The sequence below is a fragment of the Nicotiana tabacum genome, chromosome 5 (assembly GCF_000715075.1).
Source record: "Nicotiana tabacum cultivar K326 chromosome 5, ASM71507v2, whole genome shotgun sequence".
NCBI classification, from domain to species: domain Eukaryota; kingdom Viridiplantae; phylum Streptophyta; class Magnoliopsida; order Solanales; family Solanaceae; genus Nicotiana; species Nicotiana tabacum.
This window is the reverse complement of record NC_134084.1, coordinates 165,487,467-165,514,968: the sequence shown is the minus strand read 5'-3', so window position 1 is coordinate 165,514,968 and position 27,502 is coordinate 165,487,467. Positions and strand designations below refer to the sequence as shown.

General features: G+C 37.0%; 2 protein-coding genes across 2 annotated transcripts; both read left to right on the top strand.

Moving 5' to 3' along the window:
* The first annotated feature begins 15,355 nt into the window (after positions 1-15,355).
* LOC107779518 (calmodulin) lies at positions 15,356-17,869 on the top strand. Its single transcript, XM_016599967.2, has 2 exons — positions 15,356-15,583; positions 17,185-17,869. Exons 1-2 carry the CDS (start codon positions 15,508-15,510, stop codon positions 17,556-17,558), a joined length of 450 nt encoding a protein of 149 aa, XP_016455453.1. The 5' UTR covers positions 15,356-15,507; the 3' UTR covers positions 17,559-17,869.
* Positions 17,870-19,305: 1,436 nt separating this feature from the next.
* On the top strand, positions 19,306-26,040 carry LOC107779517 (uncharacterized). The gene is made up of 2 exons (XM_016599966.2): positions 19,306-19,680; positions 23,347-26,040. Exons 1-2 carry the CDS (start codon positions 19,674-19,676, stop codon positions 25,440-25,442), a joined length of 2,103 nt encoding a protein of 700 aa, XP_016455452.1. The 5' UTR covers positions 19,306-19,673; the 3' UTR covers positions 25,443-26,040.
* Positions 26,041-27,502: the final 1,462 nt, after the last annotated feature.

Sequence of the window (27,502 nt, the reverse complement as noted above, 5' to 3'; positions counted from 1 at the left end):
TCTTGAACATCAATCTGTTGGAGAATGTCGACAAAGACTTGATTGGCCAAAAATGGCAAGAAGCAATCCAATTAGAGTTAAGTTCACTTGCAAAACATGAAGTTTTTGGGCATGTAGTCCAAACACCTAATGGTGTTAAGCCTATTGGCTATAAATGGGTCTTTGTACGCAAAAGGAATGAGAAAAATGAGGTACAAAGATATAAGGCACGCCTTGTTGCACAAGGATTTTCACAAAGTCCTGGTGTCCATTAGGAAGAGACATATTCTCCTGTTATGGATGCTATAACATTCCGTTATCTCATTAGTTTTGTTGTCCATGAAAAGCTTGACATGCATTTAATGAATGTAGTTACAGCCTACCTTTACGGCTCACTTGATAATGAGATATACATGAAAATTCCCGAGGGATTTAAAATGCCTAACTCACAGAATTCAAAGTCCCAGGAAATATTTTCAATCAAATTGCAAAGATCTTTGTATGGTCTAAAGCAATCAGGAAGAATGTGGTATAACCGCCTTAGCGAGTATTTATTAAAGAAAGGTTATATAAATGATGTCATTTGTCCATATTTTTATATAAAGAAAACAACATCGGAATTTGTTGTACTTGTCGTATATGTCGATGACATAAACCTTATTGGAACTCCTACAAAACTCCAAAAGGCAATTGATTATTTAAAGAAGGAATTCGAGATTAAATATCTCGGAAAGACAAAATTATGTCTCGGTTTGCAAATTGAACATTTGACAAATGGGATTTTTGTTCATCAATCTGCCTATATAAAAAAGGTATTGAAACGGTTTTACATGGATGGAGCACATCCATTAAGTACTCCGATGATTGTTCGATCACTTGATGTGAATAAGGACCCGTTTAGACCTTAAAAAAAGAATGAAGAGCTTCTTGGTCCTGAAGTACCATATCTTAGTGCAATTGGTGCACTAATGTATCTTACTAACACTACATGGCCTGACATAACTTTTTCTGTTAATGTCTTAGCAAGATATAGCTCTGATCTTACAAGGAGACACTGGAATGGGATCAAACACATATTGCGATATCTAAAAGGGACTACCGATATGGGCTTATTTTATGGCAATGATTGCAATCCCGATCTTGTTGGTTATGCCGATGCTGGGTATTTATCTGACCCACATAAGGCTCTATCTCAAACAGGTTATGTGTTTACATGTGGAGGCACTGCCATATCTTGGCGATCGACTAAGCAATCAATCGTGGCTACTTCTTCTAATCATGCTGAGATAATTGCTATTCATGAAGCAAGTCGAGAATGTATTTGGTTGAGGTCTATAATACATCTTATCCGAGACAAATATTGTTTGAAGTGTGGCAAACTACCCATAATTTTGTATGAAGACAATGCAGCATGCATAGCCCAATTGAAGGGAGGATTCATAAAAGGAGATAAGACAAAGCACATTTCACCAAAGTTATTTTTTACACATGATCTTCAAAAGAATGGTGATATCAATGTGCAACAGATTCGTTCAAGTGATAATATGGCTGATTTGTTTACCAAATCTCTACCAACATCAACCTTCAAGAAACGGGTGTACAAAATTGGGATGCGAAGGCGCAAGTATGCGAGTTGATGCTCTCATTAGGGGGAGTTAATACGCGTTGTACTCTTTTTTCCTTACAAGGTTTTGTCCCACTGGGTTTTCCTTGCAAGGTTTTTAACGAGGCAACCAAAAAGCGTATTTATAAACATGTGTACTCTTTTTTCTTCACTAAAATTTTTTTCCCATAGGGTTTTTTCCTAATAAGGTTTTAACGAGGCACATTATCTATGGACATCCAAGGGGGAGTGTTATGATAAATATCACATTATGTTGGATGTCTACTCTTCTTCCATGATCTTCATCTCAAATGTTTAATGACATATTCAATGACATATTTTGTATGTTCAATGACATATTCCATGACATATTTTCTTCATTTTTAATGCCTATATAAAGGTCTTGTAATAGATAGGAAAATACATACAATTGAAGAAGAAATAAGAATCTCTCTTCCTCTCTTTCTCTCTATATCTCTTAGTTTGTTTTTTTTGGTCGTCAAAAGAACTTATATTAATTAAGTAGTAACATTACATGGAGCTAGTAGAACACTATTACAAAAGGAGTTATAAAATATTGACCCAGTGGATGGTCATTTGCCAAGGCTGATGGGTTGTAAAGCAAATCCATTGCATTGCATGGTTTGACAAAACACCTATAGATAGTCCCTTCTTGATCATCTAATAGTTGAGGTAGAAAAAAGTCTGGTGGCTGAGTGAAGGTAGTTGTGGTGTCCCGAGCTTGAGTAATTGAGCCTTGTTGAGCTAGATAATGTGCTGCGTAGTTTTGCTCCCTGTATGTGTGAGTGATGAGTGGATTACCCAGCTGCTGGAGTAAGTACCTGCATTTTATTATAGAGGATGAGTAGTGGAGATTATCATTATTAAACATTGTTATTACCTCTGTAGAATCCACATTTACTTCCAGTGGTGTGAGTTGATGTTGTCGTGCAAGTTGTAAACCTTGTAGCAAGGCTTTTAATTCCATGCATGTGGAATTGCCTGTTAAGGATGAACCCATGAATCCTATTAAACATTGACCTTCTGAATTCCTGAAAATACCCCTAAGACCATTGATAGTAGGGTTTGCTTTGGTCGCTCCGTCTGTGTTAAGCTTAATTATGCCCACCGCTGGGGGATGCCATTTAATATACATTGGAGTACCTATGTGATTTGTCAGTTGATCTTTTGGGTTTTGATGAATAAGGTAGTGGAATTCCACTGTTTGGGAGATTAATTGCTTGGTAGAGGGTGGCAGTTTAGTGTATTGGCGATTAAAAACATAGTGATTTCTTAACTTCCAGATGTGCCACACTATGTGAGGAATAAGAGTGACTGATGGTAAGTTATAAGGTAATTCTTTTGCATGTTGGATTATGTAGTGGATTGCTTGAATATGTGTTAAGAGGTGAGTGTTGCAGTGTTGGATGTAAGGTGCTAACCCTAGTTGAGCCCATATGACATTTGTGCGCGGGTAGTTGAATAATAGGTGGTGAATAGTTTCAATGTGTTGGTAGCATAGAGTACAATGATTAGATAAGGTAATCTTTATATGGTATAGGTATGAGGCAGTAGGTAAGCGTTGATGTGAAACTAACCAAAGAAAGTGGATTATTTTTGGAGGTAGATTTAGTTTCCAGAGCCAATGATGGTGGTATGGCGGAGCTGGTTCTTGGAGATCTTTGTATAGAGATTTGACTGTAAACTTGCCATTTGGAGTGAGTCCCCAGATGATTTTATCAATTGCCTGCGGGATTATTAACCTAGGTATAAATATTTGTGTTATTAGGGAAGTGATATTATCTGGTAGAGAGAAAGGTAAGGTGGATGTATCAATTGTGTTATGGGAGATATAGTTGCTAAGGGTGGCTTGAGCCTCATGGGGTTTTAGAGGTCCATGGATTAATTGGCGAAGAGTCATATTAGGTTCTATCCATGGTTCGTGCCACATTTATATTAGTGCCCCATGCAATATGCCAAACGAGGTCGGTTTGGCATAGGTTCCAGCCCAATAATATATTTCTCCAGGTGGGGGAACCATGAGCTCCTGATTTCCTATGTATATAAATGTTAACAATTATGGAGGCCCATAGGGAATTAGTATTGTTAAAAAACCGCCAAGCTAGATTTCCTAATAATGCATTGTTCTTAGTAGTTAAATTTTGAATACCTAGTCCCCCTTGCTTTTTGGGTCGTTGTACTACTTCCCATTTTACTAAGTGGATTCGTTTTTTTATTCAGTACTACCCCAGAGAAAATTTCTTTGGTAACGGTTCATTTTGTAGATGACTTCCGTCGGTATTTTAATTTATTGCATTACATGGTTCGGTAAGGTGTTTAGGGTAGAATTAATTAATGTAGTCCGGCCTGCTATGGACAGAAATTGTGATTTCCACCCTGATAATCTTGTTTTGAAGTTATCAAGTATGTAATAGAAGTCGTTTTCCGCGGGTCGCTTTACAAATAAGGGGAATCCCAAGTATTTGCCAAATGCGGTACCTTCCTTCATGTTAAACGACGAAAGGACAAAGTGTTTGTCTGAATGGGAAGTGTTTTGCGAAAAAAGATTTTTGATTTTTGAAAATTGATACTTTGACCAGACATCTGAGTGAAGGTTGTTAGTGTGTCAATTATGGGGTGCACAGATGAGGTGGTTATGTGAGATGTTAAGGTGATATCGTCCGCAAAAAACAGATGAGATATTAGGGGCCCATTATGGGAAAGTTTGATTGCTTTCCATTTTTGGTAATCCACCAGTTGGTGTATTTTCCTTGAGATTCATTCTAGACATAATATGAAGATGTATGGGGATAGCGGGTCACCTTGTCTAATACCCCTAGTTGGTTGGAAAAAAGGAAATGCGTGTTTGTTTATAAGGATTGAAATGGAAGTAGTTGTTATGAAATACATAATGAGCGTAATGATTTTCGTGGGAAAATTAAAGAAATGTAAGGTTTCTTTGATGAACCCCCATTCCATTTTATCAAAGGCTTTTTTTAGGTCTAGTTTTATTAAAAAATTTGCAATTTTACCTTTCTTTTTCCTAAATTTGTGAAGTATTTCTTGGATGATGATAGCATTATTAGCAGCTCGTTTTCCTTTAAGGAAGGCAGCTTGTTCAGGGATAATTAGTTTATTAATTAATGGCTTGATGCGTTGGACGATTAATTTGGAAATAATTTTGTAGATAGTGTTGCATAGCCCAATTGGGCGATATTGGGTAATCATAGAGGGGTGTTTGATTTTTGGTATTAGACAAAGGTAAGTGGTATTTGCCTGGATTGATAATTTCCAATAATGGAATACTTCATTACAAAAGGAGATGACCGATGTAGATATTTGTGGCCAAAATTTTTGATAAAAATAAGGGTGGAGGCCATCTATCCCTGGTGCCTTAAGAGGTTTGAAGGAGTGAACTGTTTGGTATATTTCCTTTATAGATAGAGGCCTCGACAAGGATAGTTGGTCAGTGTTCGTAAGAGTGTGGGTATCGTGGTTGATTATTTTAATAGTGGATTGCATGTGTGTAGTAGTAAAGAGAGAATCATAATAATTAATTATTAGGGAGTCGACTTGTGGTTGCTCCGTGACCCAATTTCCCCCTAAGTCCTTAAGAGCTGTGATTCGATTACGTCTCCTCCTATGTAGGGTAATTAGGTGGAAATTTTTTTTATTAGCATCTCCCTGTTGTAGCCAATTTATCCTAGATTTTAGTCTCCAAAACTCTTCTTCTAATCTTAATAAGTGATTAAACTCCGTTATTAGGTCTTGTTCAAGTAATTGAAGGAAATGACTGGTAGTGTACTTGAGGGAAGATTGTATACCACTTAGTCTAGCTAGGATTGTTTCTTGTTGTTTAAAAATGTTACCAAATGTAAGCTGGTTCCATTGTTGTACTTCTTCAGTAAAATTTTCTATAGTAGTGAGAAACTTTTGATTGGGAGTCCAATTATTATTAATAAGGTTAATAAAAGAAGAGTGGGATGTCCAAATTGTTTCGAATCGGAATATATTTTTACATCTAAAATTAGGCTTTAAATTAAGGAGTATAGGGCAATGATCGGAATGAGCTCTAGGGAGGTGTTGAACATTAGCATCAGGAAATAGAGTGAGCCAATCATAATTACTAACAAATTTGTCTAGTTTTTCAAGAATTTTATTAGCTAGATTACGTTTATTAGTCCAGGTATAGCGACTACCTCTAAAACCTAACACTATTAGGTGACAATAGTCTAGACATCTAATGAAAGTATCACATCTAGAGTTATTAATAGGGTTTCCACCATACTTTTCATTAGCTCTTATCACTTCATTAAAATCCCCCCATCAACCAAGGCATATTAGTATGATCATGCAAGTGTTTTTACTGTTCCCATAACCAGTGTTTTGCATGTCTATTATTTTTTGCGTAAATAATAGAAAATAGCCAACATTTAGGGTTAGGTGGTACCTGGATGATGGAATGAATAGCTTCTGAGTTTACTTCAAGTTGTTCGAGATTTAGAAGGTTACCACCAATGATTTTACAATTATTAAAAGTCAGGATACATCGTAAAGGGTTAGAAAGATAAGCTACTCTTTCTCTCTACGCAAACTTCTTCTCCTCCTTCACAAAACCTATTAACCATGGATCCAACCTCCACCCCCACCCATTCCCCACCAGAACCACCAGACCTAAGTAAAATGCATATAGACTCTCCATCACATACCTCTCCCGATGTCAAGTCATCCTTCAAAGAAACACTCCTCAACCAAAAACTCCTTTCACAAAACTACATCACTGCTACCAACCAACCAACATCTCTAGATCTATCTGACGAAACAGAAAATGACCTCCACTATGACTGTTTCATACTACTCACCTCCACAGACAAAACTCGACTCTACTCACCCTGGAAGCACTCAGTCATAGTCAAGCTGTTTGGACGTCAAATTGGTCACCACATTCTGAAAAACAAACTCATTGCCTTATGGCAGCCTACGGAAGATATATCTCCTATAGACCTAGGCTGTGACTTCTTTCTTATTAAATTTCAACAAGAAGAAAATATGCACAAAGCACTACATGGGGGGCCTTGGTTTATTTTCAATCACTTTTTATTTGTTCGTAAATGAGAGCCTAAGTTCATAGCTTCCAATGCACAACTCACTTACTCAGCCGTTTGGATTTGTCTACCAGAATTGCCTACTGAATTCTATGATTTTGACATACTGCAAAGAGTTGGATCAAAGATTGGCACGTTACTCAAAATAGATACATTCACATCCGCGACCACAAGAGGTCGCTATGCACGTATATGCATTGAAGTGCCTCTTGAAAGTCCAGTGAAATCTCATGTGTTTATAGGCAACCATAGGCAACAAATACTATATGAAGGGCTCTCCATGCTTTGTACCATTTGTGGCAGGCTAGGACACAATAAGAACCTATGTACTTACCCACATAACCCTCTAATACCATCACCTTCTCAAACCCTTTCCCAGATTCCACACCCGGAAACTAACACCCCCTCAAACCGCCCACAACTTACTGCCACACCTTCAACTTCACATAATCCAATTACTAACGAATGGCAAACTGTGTCATTCCCATTTCGAGGCAAAAACTCTAACCCAGCTAAAGGTAAAAGAGCTTCTCCGCCTAAACCTATTACACCATTACAACATAATCTTCAAACTCGTCCAGTCAAGCAAACATGGTCACACCAACTAAGCTACATGGAACCCACATGTATGTCTTTTAACGAACCACTCCCCTCCCATTCCCCCTCCACTCATCACTTTGACACAACTACCCCTGGGATATTTTTTACAAAAGAAATGCTAGAACTACTTAATGATACTACGGAGGAACCCTCAATGGCTCCTTCACTAGACCCTCAACCTACTAGCACCGGCCCAAGGCCATCCTCCTTAAAGCCCAATCCCCACAACATAACACCATCTAACCATACAATAAGCCTGGCCCAAAATACACCCTCTACACCGACTAAATCTATTGGCCACCAATCAGAATTACCACCTTCCACGTACACCCCATTACCTGCTACCCAATCCCACGTGGCAACCTCTACACACGCGGATGCCAATTCAATACCTCAGTCATATCAGGCCCCAAATACACCTTCTATGCCTTCCACAGACCCATATAATGATGGCCCTAAGAATCCTGCCACCCCAAGCCCAAACAAATTACCACTCCCTCCCCCTTTAGCCCAGACCCTATCACACACACCTCAAGAATCCAATACCACACTCAAGAAACAGTCATCATTTACCCTTTCAAATCAACCGCCGAGTCTGCCCACTCCCATTCCCCCTTTAACAGAACCTCACTCATTAATACACCCTACAATTCCTAATCCCACTACCATACGCAGTGACCAAATTAATATTGCTACTAATACTAACCAACATGAATCGACTGGGATTAAACCACCAGCACACGAGAACCAGGGCATACTCCACCTCACCAATTCTCCAACATGCCATCACCATGAATCCGTCAGTAAACCACCCTTGGAACAACCCACCACCACACCTACCACCACTGTATATCACTCAGTACCCTCCCATGCAAGCGTACCCCTAATCCTGGTTGGAGATGAGCCTCCACGATCATGCATTGACCTTCATGATAGAAGTAGAAGGACAGGAAGTGATACTTGTGCTACAGAACCCCACAGACATTGCCCAAATAGTCACAGAGGGCATGAGGTTGGGAGTGGACCTATACAACCAGTATCTATGGGCCATGCACCCCCCTCCTCCATGCAACATGTTCAAACACACACTCCACTACCCCCGATGTACTACAACCAAACTGCCTCGATGGACCTTCCATTATACCCACCCTAGATGCCAACACACTCGCTAGTACCATGGATCCAACAAAGAGCAGCATTATACATTCCCTCACCCCTGCATGCACAGGCTATACCTTATCAACCAACCCCAATTCGCCACCAGCAAAACCCTCTCAACGGACTCGAAGAAATAGCTCAACTGGAAGTGGGAGCAGACATTGTAGAGAAGAGGGAAACATGACCCATCTTATGCTTCCTCAACAACAACAAATACTACGACCTAAAAGAACATTATGCAAGAAATATGATTATAATGTGTCCTAGGGATCTTCAAAGCTGTTCATTCAACATACGTCCTACAAACAACCATGAGGTGGGAAAATACGGGGTAGTTTTGATTCCCTCACTGCGAGGAACGACCACGACTACCATGGAGTCCCAGCAGACTCCACCCCACCCAACCCCTCATTGTAACCAAATGCAGTTCACCATTTGGAATTGTCGCGGAGCCCAATCCCCAAATTTTAAAAGGAATTTTAGGTCACTCCTCAACTACCATCAACCCGCGTTAGTTGCTCTGCTGGAGACTCATGTTCAAAGTCATGATCACTTGAAGGAAGAATTTGGGTTCACTCACTTAGCAGAAGCACCAGCTCAAGGCCAATATGGCGGAATAGCGTTGCTATGGCAAGGAGACCTCTTAGTTTGTTTTTGCTTGTTCTATATTATTATTTTTGGTTATATTTTATAACAACAACTATATTTTTTTCTTTACTTTTCAATTCAAGTGGCTCTTACTTTCAAAACAATGCACATTTTCTCCTTATTTCATTAGTTCCACTAAAAAGCCAAACTAACCACCCCACACTTCAACTTTTACAAAGTTCATAACAAATTCAAGTGCTCATGAGAGGTACAAGGTTCAAATAGATGGTCAATTCAAACAAATGGGTAAGACTTGTAATGTGATTTCCAAAGAAACAGGATTACAGGCTCAACGTGGGTTAACTACGATAGATCACAATTAGATGTGTAAAAGCATATAAATCTGGCTCAACAAAGAAACACCTATATCACTACCAAGACTGAACAAAACTACCATTTCACTTTGTAAATACACGGGGTAAGGTCTAGACCTCAAAGGTTATGCACAGAATGACACAAACCTCATACATCACTTAGGATTGGACTATCAAGATACTCTAGTCAAAGCAGTTAAGCCAGGCTAAAATCATACAATTTAAGGTACTTATACAAGAGTAAAAAACTGAGCCTAAGTGTCACAACTAAATCACTCACTATTCTCAAGGCATAATCAAGTCAAGAGATATTGCTTCAATTTAAAACATAGCACAAGGTTTCCTACTTCTAACAAAAATAAAAACTAACTACACCTGGTTCAAACAAAACCCTTGGAAAAGAACCGTTGCACAAAGAAACATCAAGGGGGGATTACACTTCCTACAAAATATTTTTTTTTTCCTTTTTTCTTTCGACTTTTGTCCCTCAAGAAACCCGTCGAATGATATCCATCGTCGGAAAAAGTCGAAAATTTTAAATTTTTTATGTTTTTTTTTTCAATTTCTTCTAACTACTAAAAAGCACTACAAAAACAAAAGCTAAAACTAACATACATACATCATACAAGTATATCCCTCACCCCACACTTTAAGTTGTGGCATGTCCCCATGACACACAATTAAAAATCATAAGCTAAATAAAACGTCCCTGATTTTTTTTTTCAAGAACTTATGAACTCCACCCAATAATTCTAAATTCATTCCTCATTTTCGCTCCTTGGGATTCCTTATGGAGCTAATTAAGCCCAATTCTTCTGAGGATACCTGCAAGACCCACTTTTTTCTTTCTTTCTTGTCCTTATCTTAAGCGCTGAATTGCTCGTTCATGATCATCTTCAACTTATTCCTACATTCTTTCACAGGATCAATCCTTATATATTCATGTAAATCCCCAAAAATAAAATCTACATGATCAAGGTTAGAATAAGAAAACAAGGACGAAAGGTCAAGTGAATATTCCTCTGGTATGTCTAAGACCATTTGTTTCTCATTCTCTTCTACTACATGTTGCAGATGTGGAAATGTGGATGGGGGTTTGGACTCTTCTTCCGTTGCTTCACACTCAACCACAACCTTATTTTCGATCATCTTCGTTAAATCAAAGCCCTCTTGAACAGTGAAAAGCTCTCTCTATGGATGCTCATCCTCTTGGGTAGGCTCATTTTCACAGGGTATCTCCTCCATATATTCAACATTACAACGCAATGAGCTTTTTGACAGTGTACTTACCAATTGACTCACTTGCGTTGTTTGGTTGTTAATGGCTTCTTTATCTTGAGTGGATCTCTCTACCGGCTTATTTATGAACTTATACACAAGCTCTTCCAAACTATCATTCTCCCCTTGAGGTGGTTGTCTCACTTCACTTCCATTCCAGTTATAATAAGGGTATTTATCCCAACCAGAGTCAAGATTGTGCCCATATGAATCCTCAAACCTGTACGGACTAGAAACAGAGAGAGACTGTTTAAAATACGAACCATAGGAAAAATACACACCTTCTTGACAGTTAACCAATAGATGATTTCCACCGCATTTAAAACACATAGTAGACCGTTGATAATGTTCAGCTGCTAACTCTTCAACTATTTTCTTAGGCTGGTTGTACTCCATCTTCACAGTATTTAGAGTTCAATATCTACAGTATCTTCTCCAACTTGTTAGGAACTACAAAACAAATTTTGAAAAGAAATTAACTAATAAAAAAAAACACAAAAAAATTGTTTCAAAGAAAATAAAGAAAAAGTATTTCTTGAATTAGCAATACAACCTATTTCAAACACTATTGATTGCCAATCCCCGGCAACGACGCTAAAATTTGACGAGCTTGAAACAAACACTTAAATATGCTCGCTAGTCGAATATAGTAAATTATAATATCATATCCACAAGGATTGAAGTTAAACAATATTATCATAGTGTATAGCTTAATTGCTATCCAAGATGATCAACAATGGAGATTTATGTGATTTAAACTAAAATTAAATAAGAGAGTTGTTGACTAATGACAAACAACACAAATAGTAAGCAAAGGAAGTTATCAATTGGGAGAAGATAGGTTGATAGGATAGGTGCAAGACAAGTGTTTGAGATTTAACTCTAGATAATTCACTTCTAATATTCAATTGAGTTTCTCGAATTCATTTGGTTATTAATTCGATTGTTTAGTAGAAATTTCTCTCTCGATTAAGTCTCAACCTCACAAGATGAATCAATTTAAGAACGGTATAAATATGTAAGAATTCATAGTGGATTGGTCTTTAGGTGAACCTTTCTCGATTATCCTCCTAACTAGGGTTAATCATCAATTCAACTAGCCTCTTCTGATTACTAAGAAGAATTAATGAATTCAACCAACAAGATAAAATGCAAAAATATCACAAGTTATTTCTCTCTCGATTACATGAACAAGTTAATATAGATGCACAATTAAAACATTCAAAACTATTTCAATGCATAAAACTAGAATTAATATCTACAAACAAGTATCAATACAACAAATCCATCAAACCCTAAAGAGAACTACTCCATGGAAATGGAGTAATTCATCATAACAATGTTTAAATCAAAAGAAAACATAAAACGATCCGAACTCTTATCTTGGTTGAGGATTGAATGATGAAATCCTTGTGCTTTTACTTCTCCACCTCCTCCTTAGATTCCTTAGGTCTAAAATGTATCAAAAGTCCATAAAATAACATTTTTACATGTATTTATACTAAGTAAGGTCGGGCCCAGACTAAAACACCTTCTCCGTGCGAAATAGGACATTGGCTTTGTAAAACTTGCACAGGCGCGCCGCATGGGGCGACGCGCCATGCGGGGCATTAGTGGGGAAGTTCAGAAAGCTGATTCTGGCAGGCTGCAGGAAATTTTCACAGGAGCGGCGCGCCCTGCGGTAGTTGGGAATTCAGGAAAATGTAAAACATAAAAGTTGTAGTCCTTTTAAATAGCTTTCCAACGATTTATTGTGGAGCCCAAACGGATTTCTGAGCGAAAAGTTATGTGTATTTTACTGGACAATATGCAGTATGCCTGCTCGATTCTTCATTTCGTTCTTAAAGTGTACTATCATCCGTTGATCCATGAACACGATCCCAACTTAATCCTTGGGCTTTTACTCAGACTTGAAAGCTCTAGAATAGCTTGAATTCATTCCATAATATCTACATAGATCAGAATCATTCCTACAAGATATAAAACACACAATTAGTGCAGAACACTAACGATTAAAGCTCAAACTCAATTTGAAGTGCAGTAAATTAGAATTTAATAAACGACTAAAACATGAGATTATAGCCTACCATTAATTGGTCATGTTATCTCCTTAGACAATCCTATTACAGCTCTGCTGACACTCTGCCATGTGAGTAGTTGTTGCCAGATTCTAGCTGCTATGTCGCATTCAAAGAATAAGTGTTAAGTGGTTTCCTGCTCTTGTTCACATAAAAGGCACATCGGGTTACTCTGTATCCCCCATTTGATGAAACTATCTCTTGTATATAGCCTATTTTGTACGGCCAGATAGAAGATGAAGGACCACCTTGGACTGCTTTAATTATTACATATGACTCCTCCAATGAACTCTGGGATAATTACCTCGCACGTTGTTATACATTTGCCGGAGAAATTGTCCTTGCACATAATCTCATTTACTGTTAGCCCAGCCTCCTCAATATATTTTTCCTGCATTGAAAATCTTTTGTACAACCCAGGATGCCTGCTTTGGTTTAACTTCATTCATCATATTCCCCTTTATATAGTATGTGTGGGCCCATTTGATCCACAATCTATCTTTTTTCTGCCCCAGACTCCAGTAGTGTTTTAGGATAGTTGCTTTGTTCCATAAGTCAATGTTTGTTATGTTCAATCCACCAGCAACCTTAGGCAAGCATAACTTTTCTCAGGCAATGAGAGCTTTTTTGGAACATTTTGCAGCTCCTATCCAGAGGTAGCTTCTGCGTATTGCTTCAATCACCTAAATGATCTTTTTAGGCAATATGCATATTTGAGACCAGAAATTTTGTATAGCTGTAAGTACACTCTTAATCAGTTGCAGCCTGCTTGTATAAGACATTAATTTTGCTGTCAAGGTAGTGATCCTTCCTGTCATCTTGTCTAATAGTAGTTGACATTGCTCTATTGATAGCCTCTTAGAGCTCAGAGGTACACCTAAGTATCTAGTAGTATTAATGTTAATATGTTCTTTCTTATTTTTTTGATTTCCATCACTGCCTGCTGTTTCTTTCAATTCGATTTTCTTGTTATCTTGCTGGTGTTATGGTACTACTATTTTTTTTTAATCTTTTTTGAGCCGGGAGTCTATCAGAAATAACTTCTCTACCTTCTCAAGGTAGGGGTAAGGTATGTGTATACATTACCCTCTCCAAACCTCATTTGTATTATTATATTGAATTTTTTATTTTTTATTGTTGATACGTTCCCATATATAATACAGTTATGGTTAAAATTGCAACTACGAGTATGAGCGTTTGGGATCTTAGTTTTAGCTTTCCCTTTTGGATTTTTGGATCGCCATTTCTGATTCTTAAATTACTAAGGAACAAACAAATATGAAGATCTGTATGAAAATCAATTTGGTCCCTTAAGTATTTAAATATTTTTGTTTAGTACTCTCTTCAATTTCTATGAACCTATATGATTGGACACATGGTTTAAAAAATACGAAGACTTTTAAAATTTGTGGCCCTGAACAAGCCATAATATTTATATGACTATAATTCTTTTGAGACTCGTAGTGTTGACGAAGCTAAAGTATTTGTGTAGCTATAAAAGGGGAGAAATTAAAAAATAACTAGATTTACAAGTGGTCATTCAAAAATAGTCACTGTTTCAAAAATAATCGAAATTTAGCCACTTTTCTTGTAAAGATAAATCTGAACGAAAACACTATTCAAAATCTGGAAAAACACTTCCAGTATATTATGCTGGAACTCCAGTATATTCCAGTATAATATACTGGTCCAGCATAATATACTGGAGTTTGGAGCACCGGTGCTCCAGTCTCCAGTATATTATACTGGAGCCAGCAGAGTATACCGGTTCAGCATAATATGCTGGAAGTTCATACACAGGTGCACCGAACTCCAATATATTATGCTGGACTGGTCTCTGTTGCAACAAAATAGTGGCTATTTTTCATTAACTTGACAAATGTTGGCTATTTTTGAATGATCAGTTCGAAAACTGGCTAGACTGTGCTATTTTAACTTGTAAAAGTTTCTCATTAAGAATATAATTAAAAGCATAAGTTAAATTATTTTTAAATTTAAAAAGAGGTCATTTTTTTTATATGGACCAAAAAAGAAATATGGTGAGATAAACTGGAGTGGGAGAGTACTTCTAACAAAGCGTATAAGTTGCAGTTATCAACTGCACACTATATTTATGATGATTTTCCTTTTCGGAGAATTTTTCCTCATTCTACATTTTTTTTCCTGGTCTTTTTATTAGTTACATATAAATTTTCCCCCCAAAATTTGCTGATTCTCCAATAGAGAATGATTTATAGGTTCTTCTCTTATGATAACCTCTTATATAATGAATTATTGTCAATTTCTTTGATAAATGTAAAAATTTGCTAAGACATATCTATACTCAATAATGATTTATTAATTGAATTTTTAAGCCTTTAGCAAATATGCATTTTGGTACATAAGAAGACTTTTTCTAAAATTAATTTATATCGAAAAATATAAATGAAGAGTTAAATTTTGAATTTTTTTATATGTAAAAGAGTAAAGATACAAACAAAAAACTAACAGAGAGGTATTACTTGTCAATAGAAAATGAGGAGAAACGGAGGGTAAAGCGGGAAAGTAGGATAAATTTAGAGGTATTTTCTATTTACATAATAATTAGCCCATAGAAAAGTCTAATATATCGTTGATTATAAAACTCGCCATTTCTTCTCTTTACCCTGAAATCCAAGAGGTGAGAAGTTCAAACTTCTAAGACCAATCTTTTTTTTTTTCTCCCTTTGTGTTCTCTGAATTCCAGAAGCTTCTTCTCCCTCTCAATGGCGGATCAGCTGACCGATGATCAGATCTCTGAGTTTAAGGAGGCTTTCAGCCTATTCGACAAGGACGGCGATGGTTCGATTCGATTTCTCCTCTTTATTAAATTGCATTATGTGTAATTTTTTGTTAATATGTTTATATCCGTACATTTGAGTTCAGATCTGGCTTTGTTGACTTTATGGTTAGTCTCCGTTTGGTTTTCAGATTTGATGAATTGAAAAAATTGCCGATTTTCTGGATTTGGTGAAAGTGAAATGTATAACTATTCATTTATTTTGTATTTAGGAATGGTATCTCATTTGAGAAAGCAACCGATTTGAGAATATGGAAGATACAAAATTTTGTGTTGAATTTTAAGGTGCAATAATTTACGAGCGAAGAACTATTGGAGATTTGATGGAACAATTAAAGTTGAAAAATTGCTGATTTTGTGGATTTGGTATAAGTGAAATGTATAACAATTGATTTATTTGGTATATAGGAATGATTTATCTCCTTTGAGAAAGCAATGATTAGAGAAATTACAAATTTTTTTAATTGAACTTTGAAGAAAAATCTAATTTTGGCCTAATTTATTTAGAGAATAATGGTGAATCTTTGACCTTGTATTGTGGTTGTTAGTACTTGTTTTAGATGTGGGCCAAATTATCTGTCTTTATAGCTACTCTTTTTGTGATTTCAACTTGCTTTAAATGGTAGTTGTAGTTTCTCTGTCTTTATCATAACTGTATGAGCAGATTCGTCTGTATTAATGTAAGCATTTAAAATGGTATTTTAAAACTTTAATATAACATGATCTTTTCTAGAAATCATCTATCAGAAATAAGATTTTGCAAATAGTGGTCTAAAATTTGAGCACCTAAGGTGTGGCCTTGCAGTAAATGAAGTGGGTGATAACCTTGGAGACTAGCGTTATCCCAGCAGAAAAAAATCCTAGGTGATTTCTTCCCATAAATACCTAAGCCTTGGGGATGAAGTGGAGGTTTGAAGAAATATAAACCATTTTGCTTTCTAATGTTGTTTCCCAAAATGACCAAATAATTGTCTGTTTTGTGCTCTTATTTTATTTAATTTTTATGGGTTGATAGGGATGAAGTGGAGGTTTGAAGAAATTTTTTGGTTGGATGAAGAGCTATAGTTTGTATAATGTGTATGATGGTGTTTTAATCGGAGTTCCAGCTGTTGTTGCATGTATTGACTGTATTTTTTAATCAGTTACCACTTAAGAACTGGCTTTGCTTCTGCAACATATTTGGTTCTTGTTTTAGATGTACAAGTAATGTTACTATAGAAATGTATCCAAATAATGTGTAGCAGAAAGATGCAAATATATTAGAGGATTCATTTGTTTTTCCGGAATTTCTATTATGGTACTTCTTTGTTCTTTTTGAATTTACTTATCAGATTTACTGTTGATTTTGGGAGATAGCATGATAAGTGAGATGTATCTTCTAGATTTTGGTATAATTTGAAGTCCTTGAAAGGGACATTGGTTTTTGTAGCTGAATTTCTGTGTAGTTCTCCCCTCCCCTGAATTTTGCTTTCTGAGTTATCTGATGTGGTTAACTTTGCATTTTGATTTCTTTTGCAATTATGAACTGAAAAATAATGCAGTCAGAAACAGAGGGTGTTTTGATCCTTCAGGTCTAGTAGGCTAATATTGAAGTTTTGAATAGGTTGCATTACAACTAAGGAGCTTGGGACTGTGATGAGGTCATTGGGACAGAACCCAACTGAAGCTGAGCTCCAGGACATGATAAATGAAGTGGATGCTGATGGTAATGGAACCATTGACTTCCCAGAGTTTTTGAACCTCATGGCCAGGAAGATGAAGGATACAGACTCGGAGGAGGAGCTGAAGGAGGCATTCAGAGTGTTTGACAAGGACCAGAATGGTTTCATTTCTGCTGCTGAGCTCCGTCATGTGATGACCAACCTTGGTGAGAAGCTTACTGATGAAGAAGTTGATGAAATGATTAGGGAGGCCGATGTCGATGGTGATGGACAAATTAACTATGATGAGTTTGTTAAGGTCATGATGGCCAAGTGATTTCCCTCTTCTGCAATTTACCTTTTTTACACTGAAGAAAGACCAAACATTCATCAGACTGGGTCGGCTTAGGATAATGGTTTCTTTTTATGATTTTATCCGGATAGGTTGTACCTTGGATGAATGCAATGCTCTATTGTTGCAGTGGTTTGGATGACTTTGTTTCTCTTATTTGGCTGTCCGTGATGTCTTCTTGAGTCTTGTACCTCGATAAGTCCTCTGTTCATTGTTGGGGTTTTGTTGAACCATGTCTACGGAGACTGTAACTTTTTATTTATTTATTGATGAATGCAGTTCTATAGCTTCTTATACCTTTTGCATTTGTGACATAAATGCAAACTTTTTGAGGCTGGAAATTTGTGAAATCTCATGCTACCATTTACTTTTTTCCGCATGTAGCTTACAAACCTGCAGTTGCTTTATGCAGTACCTTTTATATTCATCTAAAGCTCTTGCAGTTTTTGGTAGCACTGATGTATGTTGGACGATTTGGTTCGGCTGATTTAGTCTGTTGTCACGGCTAAAGAGTAAGGAGAGCGACAAGGCCCAAATCGAAGAAAACTCAGCATATTATCTATGTGAATGACTCTTCGTGTGTGTCTCTACGTGAATTAGTTGGCTTGAAGTTCTGTTAGCTACAGCTTACATATTCACGACAGGAAGTCAGCCTTGGGTAGTGGTTTCTGACTGCAGCGTGCCACTGCCACTAACTCTAGTGACAGGGCCAGGTCAAGTTGCCAGGGCAAAAAGTACCGAGTATCTTAACACTGGAGAAAATTCTACTGAGAACCGTTGATGGGGTAGGTGCCTGATCAACTTTCATTAATGCAGTCCCTATTTATCAGGATAGAATACCAATTTTGTCGAGAGCGATACTCTGAAAATAGTTTCTCTTTGCTCACATCTAACCCATGGATTTTGGTCGTCTGAAGTATGCTCTCGTTGGTAAGCAACCCCCACTTCCAACCGAGAGGTTGTGAGTTCGAGTCTCCCCAAGAGCAAGGTGGGAAGTTCTTGGAGGTAAGGATGTCGGGGGTCTATTTGGAAACAGTCTCTCTACCCTAGGGTAGGGGTAAGGTCTGCGTACACACTATACTTCCCAGACCCCACTAAGTGGGATTATACTGGGTTGTTGTTGTTGTTGTTGTTGAAGTATGCTCTCGTTTGGTTATTCACTAATTAATGTGTACAACATATAGTCTTCCGTAAGTTTCTTAAGTTTTAGTCAAAGAATCTAATTCGTTTTCAGCTTGTAAGACATGTTGAAATCTAATCAAATCATTTAGAATGCGCGAGTTATGAGTCGGGTAGGCCTTCTACCAGGTTCTACTAGAGTTACGAACATATTTTTAGTTAAAAATGTAGGTACATCAATTAGTGCATCATATGATATACCTGAAACGAAATGGGTTATGGCTCAAACTCAAATAAAATCTATTTGAAGTAAAATAGTATATTTTCTATTCACGATTAAACATTAACTTTTTTAGATAAAATTTATATTCATACATAACTCTAATTTTTATAATTTCTTTTAATTTCAACTATACATGCTCACATGTGCCCAAAATAACTCACTGCAATTTGTTTTAAGACCACTCTTTACTTGTTTAATGTTTAAAACAAAATATTTTTCTTAATGAAAAAAAGAAGGATGGTATTTTTGTTTTATTTTTGAGGTGTAGAAGACAAAAAGTTGAAAGCTTAATTAAAGGAGGCATGTAGTCCAAAGACAAGTCATTATTAGTCAAAATTTCATAAATCTTGACATCTCATAAACTGTAATGTAATGTAATGATGCCAAAAATTCACCCCTTGCCGGCTTCCTATAATCATTGTCTCTTCTTACAAGGCAGATATAAACCAAAAAAGAAAAAAGAAAGAAAGAATTTCAATACTACTCTAGCTAAAAATAATAAATAAATAGAATTATATTTTAGTCAGACGATACCGAGGCAATAAGCTTAGAGAGAGAGAGAGAAAGAGAGTGCGCGCGTGTTAGTATAGAGAGAGAAAGTTGGGAAATGGGAGAGTTCATCGGAGACTTGGTATGTCTGCTCTGAAGCTGAGGATCTGAACATAATTTCACTCCAATTTTCCATATTTTTCTCCATAATGGAAGGTATAAATCCTCTCTCCTTTATTTTCTCTGTAAAACCCTAGAGATTTGGCCACTCTTTTGACTTTGACTTTGACTTTCTGGGTTTTACTGAATTAAACTCATAGTGGTTAAGGGATAACAGCTGATTTCTGAATTGGGGTTTTACTGAATTTTATTGTGGTTAATTGATTGCTGAATTATTGGATTTTTGTGGTAAGCAAAATTTGCTGTGATCCTTGGCTGAAAGTTCCTGTCTTTATGTTCAAAGTTTGTAGTTTTTGCTTTGTTTAGTTAAAGTTAGGCTCATTCTGTGATTTGGGGTTTTACTGAATTTTGTTTTGGTTAATGGGTTTCTGAATTCTTGGATTTTTGTGCTAAGGGAAATTTGCTATGATCCTTGGCCGAAAGTTTCTATCTTTATGTTCTAAGATTGCAGCTTTTGCTTTGTTAAAGTTAATGTAGGATCTTTTTCGAATTGGAGGGGGGAAATAATTCTACCTTCGCTTATTTTTTGTTGATATAAAAGGACAAATAATAGGAAAGAGCAAATGATCTTGCCTGTGTTTGATTACACGACATCAAGGCGATTCGTTGGCTTCATATTTTTGTGTGCCATTTATTTTCATGTTCTCGAAGTATTGGTCTTGTAAATTGCTTGATAATGGGAATGCTAGGTGCTTTGAAAATAGGTACAGCTTAATTTAGAAGATAAAGACGAATTGTATACTGCTTTTTCACTTTTGGTGTAAAGGAATTTGTAAATACGGTTGATTGCATACTGGATATCAGAGATCTCGTAAGAAGAACATGGATGGATTTTGTACATTTTCTGGGATCTTATTGGGTACAACAACAGCTCTTTGTGCTGAAGATTAATATAACTGATACCTTTCTCAAAAAAAAAAAAAAAAATTTGCTTGATAATGTTAACAGAAATAATGAAAATGAGAATCTTTATTTCTCCATTCAACTACCAAGAAAAACAACAAAAATTAAAACGATAATGGAAGAAGTTTTACATACAAATTCTTAGCATCTATAAATGGAAAATATGGTTGAATTATTTGTCGCAGTCTTTTAATTGTGAGGAATGGATAGTGGCTGACGACTAGATGTCCTTATGAGTTACATAAGGAATTAAAGTACTAAATGGAAAAAAGAAAACAGTATAAGTAGTCATACTTCAGTTAGATGGATAATGTTGGAGGAACTGAAGGCTTGGAGCTCTATTTAAATATATTTCTCCTCCTGTCCTTGCTAAGTGCCATAAAAAAGCAGTACTTGTCAACATGAGAGAGAAGAAGAGAAAAAACTCTTACTTAAGTAGTGTTATCAAAGGTGAAAGCAAAAATGCCGTATCTGTTGGGGCTTTTACCGAGCAAAAGAAAAAAATAAAATAAATAAATTATATGGACAAAGGCATTGAAAAAATTATAATCTTAGTGATATTAGAGCTACCCTCTTTAGGATAGTGCCCATGGTCATGGGACGCACATATTCTAGCTGACTTATCCTATACTTGTCCATGTTCCTCTCAATCGTCCAATAAATATACCTTTCTCAGCCTCTTGGCTAAGATCAATTGCAGTACTGCATACGTTTGCATTGTGCCCTTCTTGCCCCTTCTCTAAGAGTGAATCTTGTATTCTTAGGCCGGGCTAGGTGTTATTACATTCAATTAAAAGGACAAATTTACTGAGTTACATGCATAGTTACGAAAACGATTGCTATTTTAGATTATATTAGTTGATGGTACGAGGCTGCATCATGAATCTCCAATCCTGCCATTTAAACCTAATGTTTGACACCCAGTTTTTATTAACTAAATGTGAGGTATGATAAATTATGTTTCTTAATTTTGGGGACATGGGTGTTGATTTTTAGAAGTATCTCTTTTATGAAAAAGAAGAATTTTTGCTGTTGTGAGCATCAAAATGAATATCGTCCTAAACATTCTTATGCTCCATGATCTCTTTTCTGGCCAAATTTTATGACAGAGATGACTTTTCAAAATTATATATAAACATTTTAATAACTTTTATGCATGTTTTATGATGATTTCTTTTATGTTGCTCCCTTCATCCCATTTTATCTTGCCTTGTTTGACAAGCACAAAGTTTAAGAAGAAAGAAAGGTTTTTGAAACTTGTGGTCTAAAACTAGCTATAGATATTTGTCTGGCTATAAATCATCTCATTAAGGGTAAAATTTTAAAGATAACTTGTTTGAACATATATAAAGATCAAAAATGTCTTTCTTTTTGGACAGAGAGAGTAACCTTTTAATGACAATATTGCATGTTTGATAATGATTTTTCTTTCTTTCTTACACTTTATCTCATAATGTTGATGAAGCAGCACTTGCATGGCGGTTAATAAGGTAAATTTTGACTGATGCACCTCAGCAAAATGCATCTGGTTACTAATACCATTTGCCGAAACCGTCCTATTTATTCAGTTTTTAACTCGTCTTGATAATAGCACTAAAATATTGGTGCAAAGGTGTACATCACTTATCATACCTTTCTCGGCCTTTTGGCTAAGATCAGGTGTACATCACTTGTCATATGCTGTAGCGCTGGTTTAAATTCTAATGCATAAATATGATTATGAATGGAAAAAATTGGAGGAGGACTAGCTTATTTCTTTTCATGGATCTGAATCAAGTCTTCTAGATGAACTACAAAGGGAAGTACGTCCATTTATATGGGTCTAAGGGAGTTTGCGGTCTAACATCCTTGTCTATAACCATAATCATGTTCTTCATTACATGTATAGTTCCATGAACAATTTGAATATTATTTGAAATCTTTCCCAAAGAAGAGTCTGAAACATTACCATCATTTGTTTTTCAACAGACTGTCCATATCCCCAAAGCAGTAATTAGAGCTGAATGCGGATTGGTGAAAATAGAAAAGTGTGCACTTGAGTGGGAGCTGTTACAATTTCATACAATCTTGCTTAGATTTTATGGGAGACTGGTTGGGAGTTTGCCCAATCTCCATTTGAGAAGCCCAGCTAGGCAGAATAGTAGATAAAATACAGGTGTTAGTGGCTGTAGCAATAACAAAATGGCTTTGAATATCCTTGATATGTTTTTTTGCAGCAATTATAGAAGATTGCTGAGTTTGACGTATAATTTTTTTAGTTGGTGAAGAAACTAACAGCGATAATGTGTCCTAGGCACCGCTGGTCCATAGATATTCTGATTTAGTTGCTGCTATTATTTTAGCATGGCAAGGGCCTTAAAAATTCTTAAAAGTCCATGAATTCTCTTTCTATGGCGTAATATCCTCCCTAACATATTATTTTCTTGATAACTGAGGCGCACGGCTCGAAACTTGGTTGATAATGGACCCATCCATCTACCTTCACTTAAATATGCTTTTGTCTGCGGCATTGCTCGAACCCGTAACGTGCGTCTAACCAACATATCACGTGCTATGCTCTTACCACTAGATCAAAGCTATGGAGGCTCCTCCCTAATGTATTCTTTCCTTTTGAAATGCAAAAAGAATTCATTGATTCCCCGTTGAGGGGATTGCCTTTGTAGACTTTGAACTTTCATTATGTTGGTGCAGCAATTTATATAATTATATTTGAGTTTTCTAAAAAAGAAACACATGTTTAGAATTTCCTGGAACACATCTAATGAGCATCTCTCCTGTATCTGGCACTAAATTTGACAGGTGGATCTCCAGATCGGGTATCTGTGGAATCTGGGGCAAAAAAGTCCAGTATCTCTTCAGGTGGTAGGATTCAAGATCGCAAAGAGTTTCTCCATAGGTTTGTAGATAGTGAAAGCCTGACCGAAAACCTCAGAACGTGGTATGAAGAAACAGCAGAAAATTCAACTTGCAATGAACCCTCTTTTGATGTCCCTTTTGAGTTGATAGATCTTCAAAAGTTTGATTATGCTTTGGGAGGAGTTCCGCTTCAACAGCTGGTTCGTATGCCTAGTGCTATTTATGCCTCAACTTCTGGCGCTGCGGAAGCAACTGCTTATCTTGCCCTGGAAGACTTTTTACATGCAAGTGTGAGAGGTTTGTGGGAGGCATTTTGGGGTGAAGATGAAACTTTGCCTTTCTATGTTTCTTCGGTCTACAATTCTAACCTGAGATTCTATCAGGCTGAGAAAGCTATTGCGAAAGGGAGACTTGAAGGTCTTTGTGCCACAGCTGTAATGCTAAAGAATCCAAGGCATCCTCAAGGGAAGTGGGATGATATTCTGGAGCTTGCTATTCTAAGGCCTGATATTGGAAACCTTGCTACAGTAGAGAAAGACTGTAAGCCTTCTCTCTCAATTTTGGGCGAAGCTTTATTCTTTGCGCTAAGAGTATTGCTTGCGAGAAGCCTCAGCAGATCCAATATTCCTCTCAGTTTGAATTCAGTTTTTGTTCTTTTAGTTGACACTCAATATGGTGGAGTCCTGAAAGTTGAAGGAGATATAAGCAAGATGGAAATGGATTTGAATGATGTATATGGTTGTGCTGCTGAATGGATAAAGAATAATGCTTTAATTACCATTTCCCCTATTGATAGGATCTGGAACAAGCTTGGAAATGCTAATTGGGGAGATATCGGCGCTTTACAAGTACTTTATGCAACCTTCCACTCGATCACACAATATGCTGGAATGTCAAAGAATTCAGTCGAAGATCTGGCTGCTGATCATAGCGCTCGTCTTCAGGCAAGAAGAATTGAAAGACAATTGGGGGATAGCAAGGCAAATGGAAATGGTTTATTTCGCTTCCAGCAGCATAGTGCTTCACCTGAAATTGTTGAAGTACATGAGGAGGAGTCCTTCAGGTTAGAACCTGACAAGTCCATGAAGCTGGAAGTCGGTTCTATTGTGCTGATAGAAGACTCAAACTGGCAGAAGGGTTATCAGATAAATGAAGTTCTAACAGATGGAGAGATTCCATATTATATTGCATCTTCTGTTGAAGATCCAGGTACGACATTATTTTTGTATGTTGGTTCACATCCTTCTCAGCTGGAACCAGCATGGGAAGATATGAAGCTGTGGTATCAAGTTCAGAGGCAGACAAAGGTATTGGGTGTTATGAAACAAAAGGGGTTGTGGAGCAAGTATCTACCTCAACTGAATGCATCTGGCCGGATAAATCACCCTGGCCAATGCAGGAGACCCAGCTCAGGCGGTAATTGTGATCTCCCGTGGTGTGGGACCCCAGTTTTAGTTACTAGTCCAGTGGGCAGAACAGTTGCTGATATGGTGAGACTTGGCCAATTTGGTACGGATGAAGCTATTAAGTGTTGCCATGACTGCTTATCAGCACTTTCAGCAGCTTCCTCAGCTGGCATTCGGCACGGTGATATAAGGCCTGAGAATGTCATTTATGTTAATTCTGGCGTGAGGCAACCTTATTTTGTTCTTATTGGTTGGGGACATGCTATTTTAGAAGAGAGGGATCGTCCTGCAATGAATTTACATTTCTCCTCCACTTATGCCCTTCAAGAAGGGAAACTGTGCTCGGCCTCTGATGCAGAGAGTCTGGTGTACATGCTTTACTTCTGTTCTGGAGGTCAAATGCCAAATTTGGATTCAGTTGAAGGGGCTTTGCAGTGGAGGGAAACCTCTTGGTCAAAAAGGTTGATCCAACAGAATCTCGGAGATATTTCTGCAGTCTTGAAAGCATTCGCAGATTATGTTGACAGCCTCTGTGGAACACCATATCCTATGAATTATGATATCTGGCTTACGAGGTTAAAGAGACATATACCGGAGGAAGATCATGGGAAGCAGATTGATACCTCCAGCTAGAGATTTTGTTTTCTGCTACGGAAGCCCTGCATCACGAATACTTTGCGTCTCTTGACAGTCTTTCAGGATCTGCGGGATTATGGAGGCCTTCAATAAGACCAATTTATTAGGTCCTCACTGCCGGGTAAGGAATTTGTTTTTGGCGTTTATCACAGTAAATCAACATGCGCTTCCTGCATCTTTGTGATAGTTGAATTTTATCTGTTAACGGTTACTTTGGTTGGACTATCCTCATGGCGAAATGTTATAGGAGAATCCTTGTTAAAATATAGTCCCTGCGCAATGTCTCTGGAGCATATAGTACTGCTTATCTGTGCATTTATTGGAACCAGGAACCTTTAGGCTATCAGCTTTTGCATTGGTGAACAGTTGTTACTGAGATGTTTTTGTTTTCTGGTCAAATGTGATTATTTCTTGTAAAGACAGGAACTTTTGAGATTGCCCTGAGTGAGATGTGTGATTGTTTAATTTTAAGACTTTTAGGAGTAGGACACTGTTCAGGATACTATCCTAAATCTGTACATGGAATATCAGATTCGGTGTTTTATATGGACTTCTTGGTACTAGTTGAAATGGGCGATGATTTATTTTTCCTTCCCGAGTAATTTCTTTGGGCGGAAAGAGCTCTAAACATCTCGATTAGGCTCCAATTTTATGCTTCTAATCGGTTTATTCTTTTACCTCTCTTGTTTCTTGATTTGCGTTTGGGGAATTTTCATTAAGTGCTATAGTTTAGAGTCTAATTACCATGCATAACTATAGTTTGTCTAATTACCATTCATAGCTAATGTATCAATTTTGCTGTATCAACGCATAGAGTCACGATAGGTTGTATGCGCTCGTTCAATAGACTCAATAGACCGTATTTTTCTACTCATATAACAAAATACATCGTTGATACATACAAAGAAGAAAAAGAAGACGACTCAGATTTTGCTGTATCAACGCATACATTCACGATAGGTTGATAGGTTGTATGCGCTCGCTCAACAGACTGTATTTTCTCTCTCATACAACGAAATCAGTGTAGATATCGCTCAACAGATTGTATTTTCTCTCTCATATCACGAAATACAGTATAGATACATACAAAAAAGAAGACGACGACGACTCAGATCTATACATACAACATACATTTTTGAGTCACTGAATTGACAATCTGGGATAAAATTGAATCTTTGACTCTTGAATATTGATCTTTGAGAATGTTTTTGAGTCTCTTTCAGTCACGATATAATTGTGGAGACGATCGAATGCTATGACGGATTTAATTTGCAAGTTAAAGGCTTTGTCAATTTGCTTCTTCATTAAGCATATTACTTACTTCCTTCTCATAGCCAAGCCAACTGAGCATTTAGCCATCTATCACTTAGTCCTTTACTGTAGGCAAAAGGGCTTTTGCTGAAATACCTCTGTTTCATATTCCTCTTCCACATACATCTCGATTTTCTGCCATATCTTTCTTTAATTCTCCTTGCGAATTCGTCAATATCTTCCTCTTTGTCTTCCCCAAGTTGTGGATGAATAACCTGACGTATTCGGGAAACAAATACTTCGTCTTCCTTAGAATCAGAATTGTCTCCCGTATCACCAATAGAACTATCTTCGGCTTCTTATGGCACTAAAACGCTAAAAAATAAGTAACAGTCACATCGAAGCAATGACTATTGTTTATCAGGTCGTTTCTGATGGACCCAAAAAATTTTAGACGATTCGGAGACCGTTGCCAAAATTCATGAAGATGGCGTGGACATTATCACACAAAAAATTTGATGTCGTCCTGAATTTTGTTTTGTGTCACTAAACTCCAAAAAACGAGAAACATTCATGGCAAAACGATGACTATTGTTCATTAGATTATTTCTATGAGCCCACAAAGTTTTAGGCGATTCAGAGCACGTCGCCCAAATTCATGAAGATGACATGTGCATTAGCACACAAAAAATTTGAAATCGTCTTGAACCCTATTTTATGGGCATAAAACACCAAAAAAACGAGGAACAATCATGACAAAACGATGATTATTATTCATTAGGTCTTTTCTGATTGGCCCGCAAAAT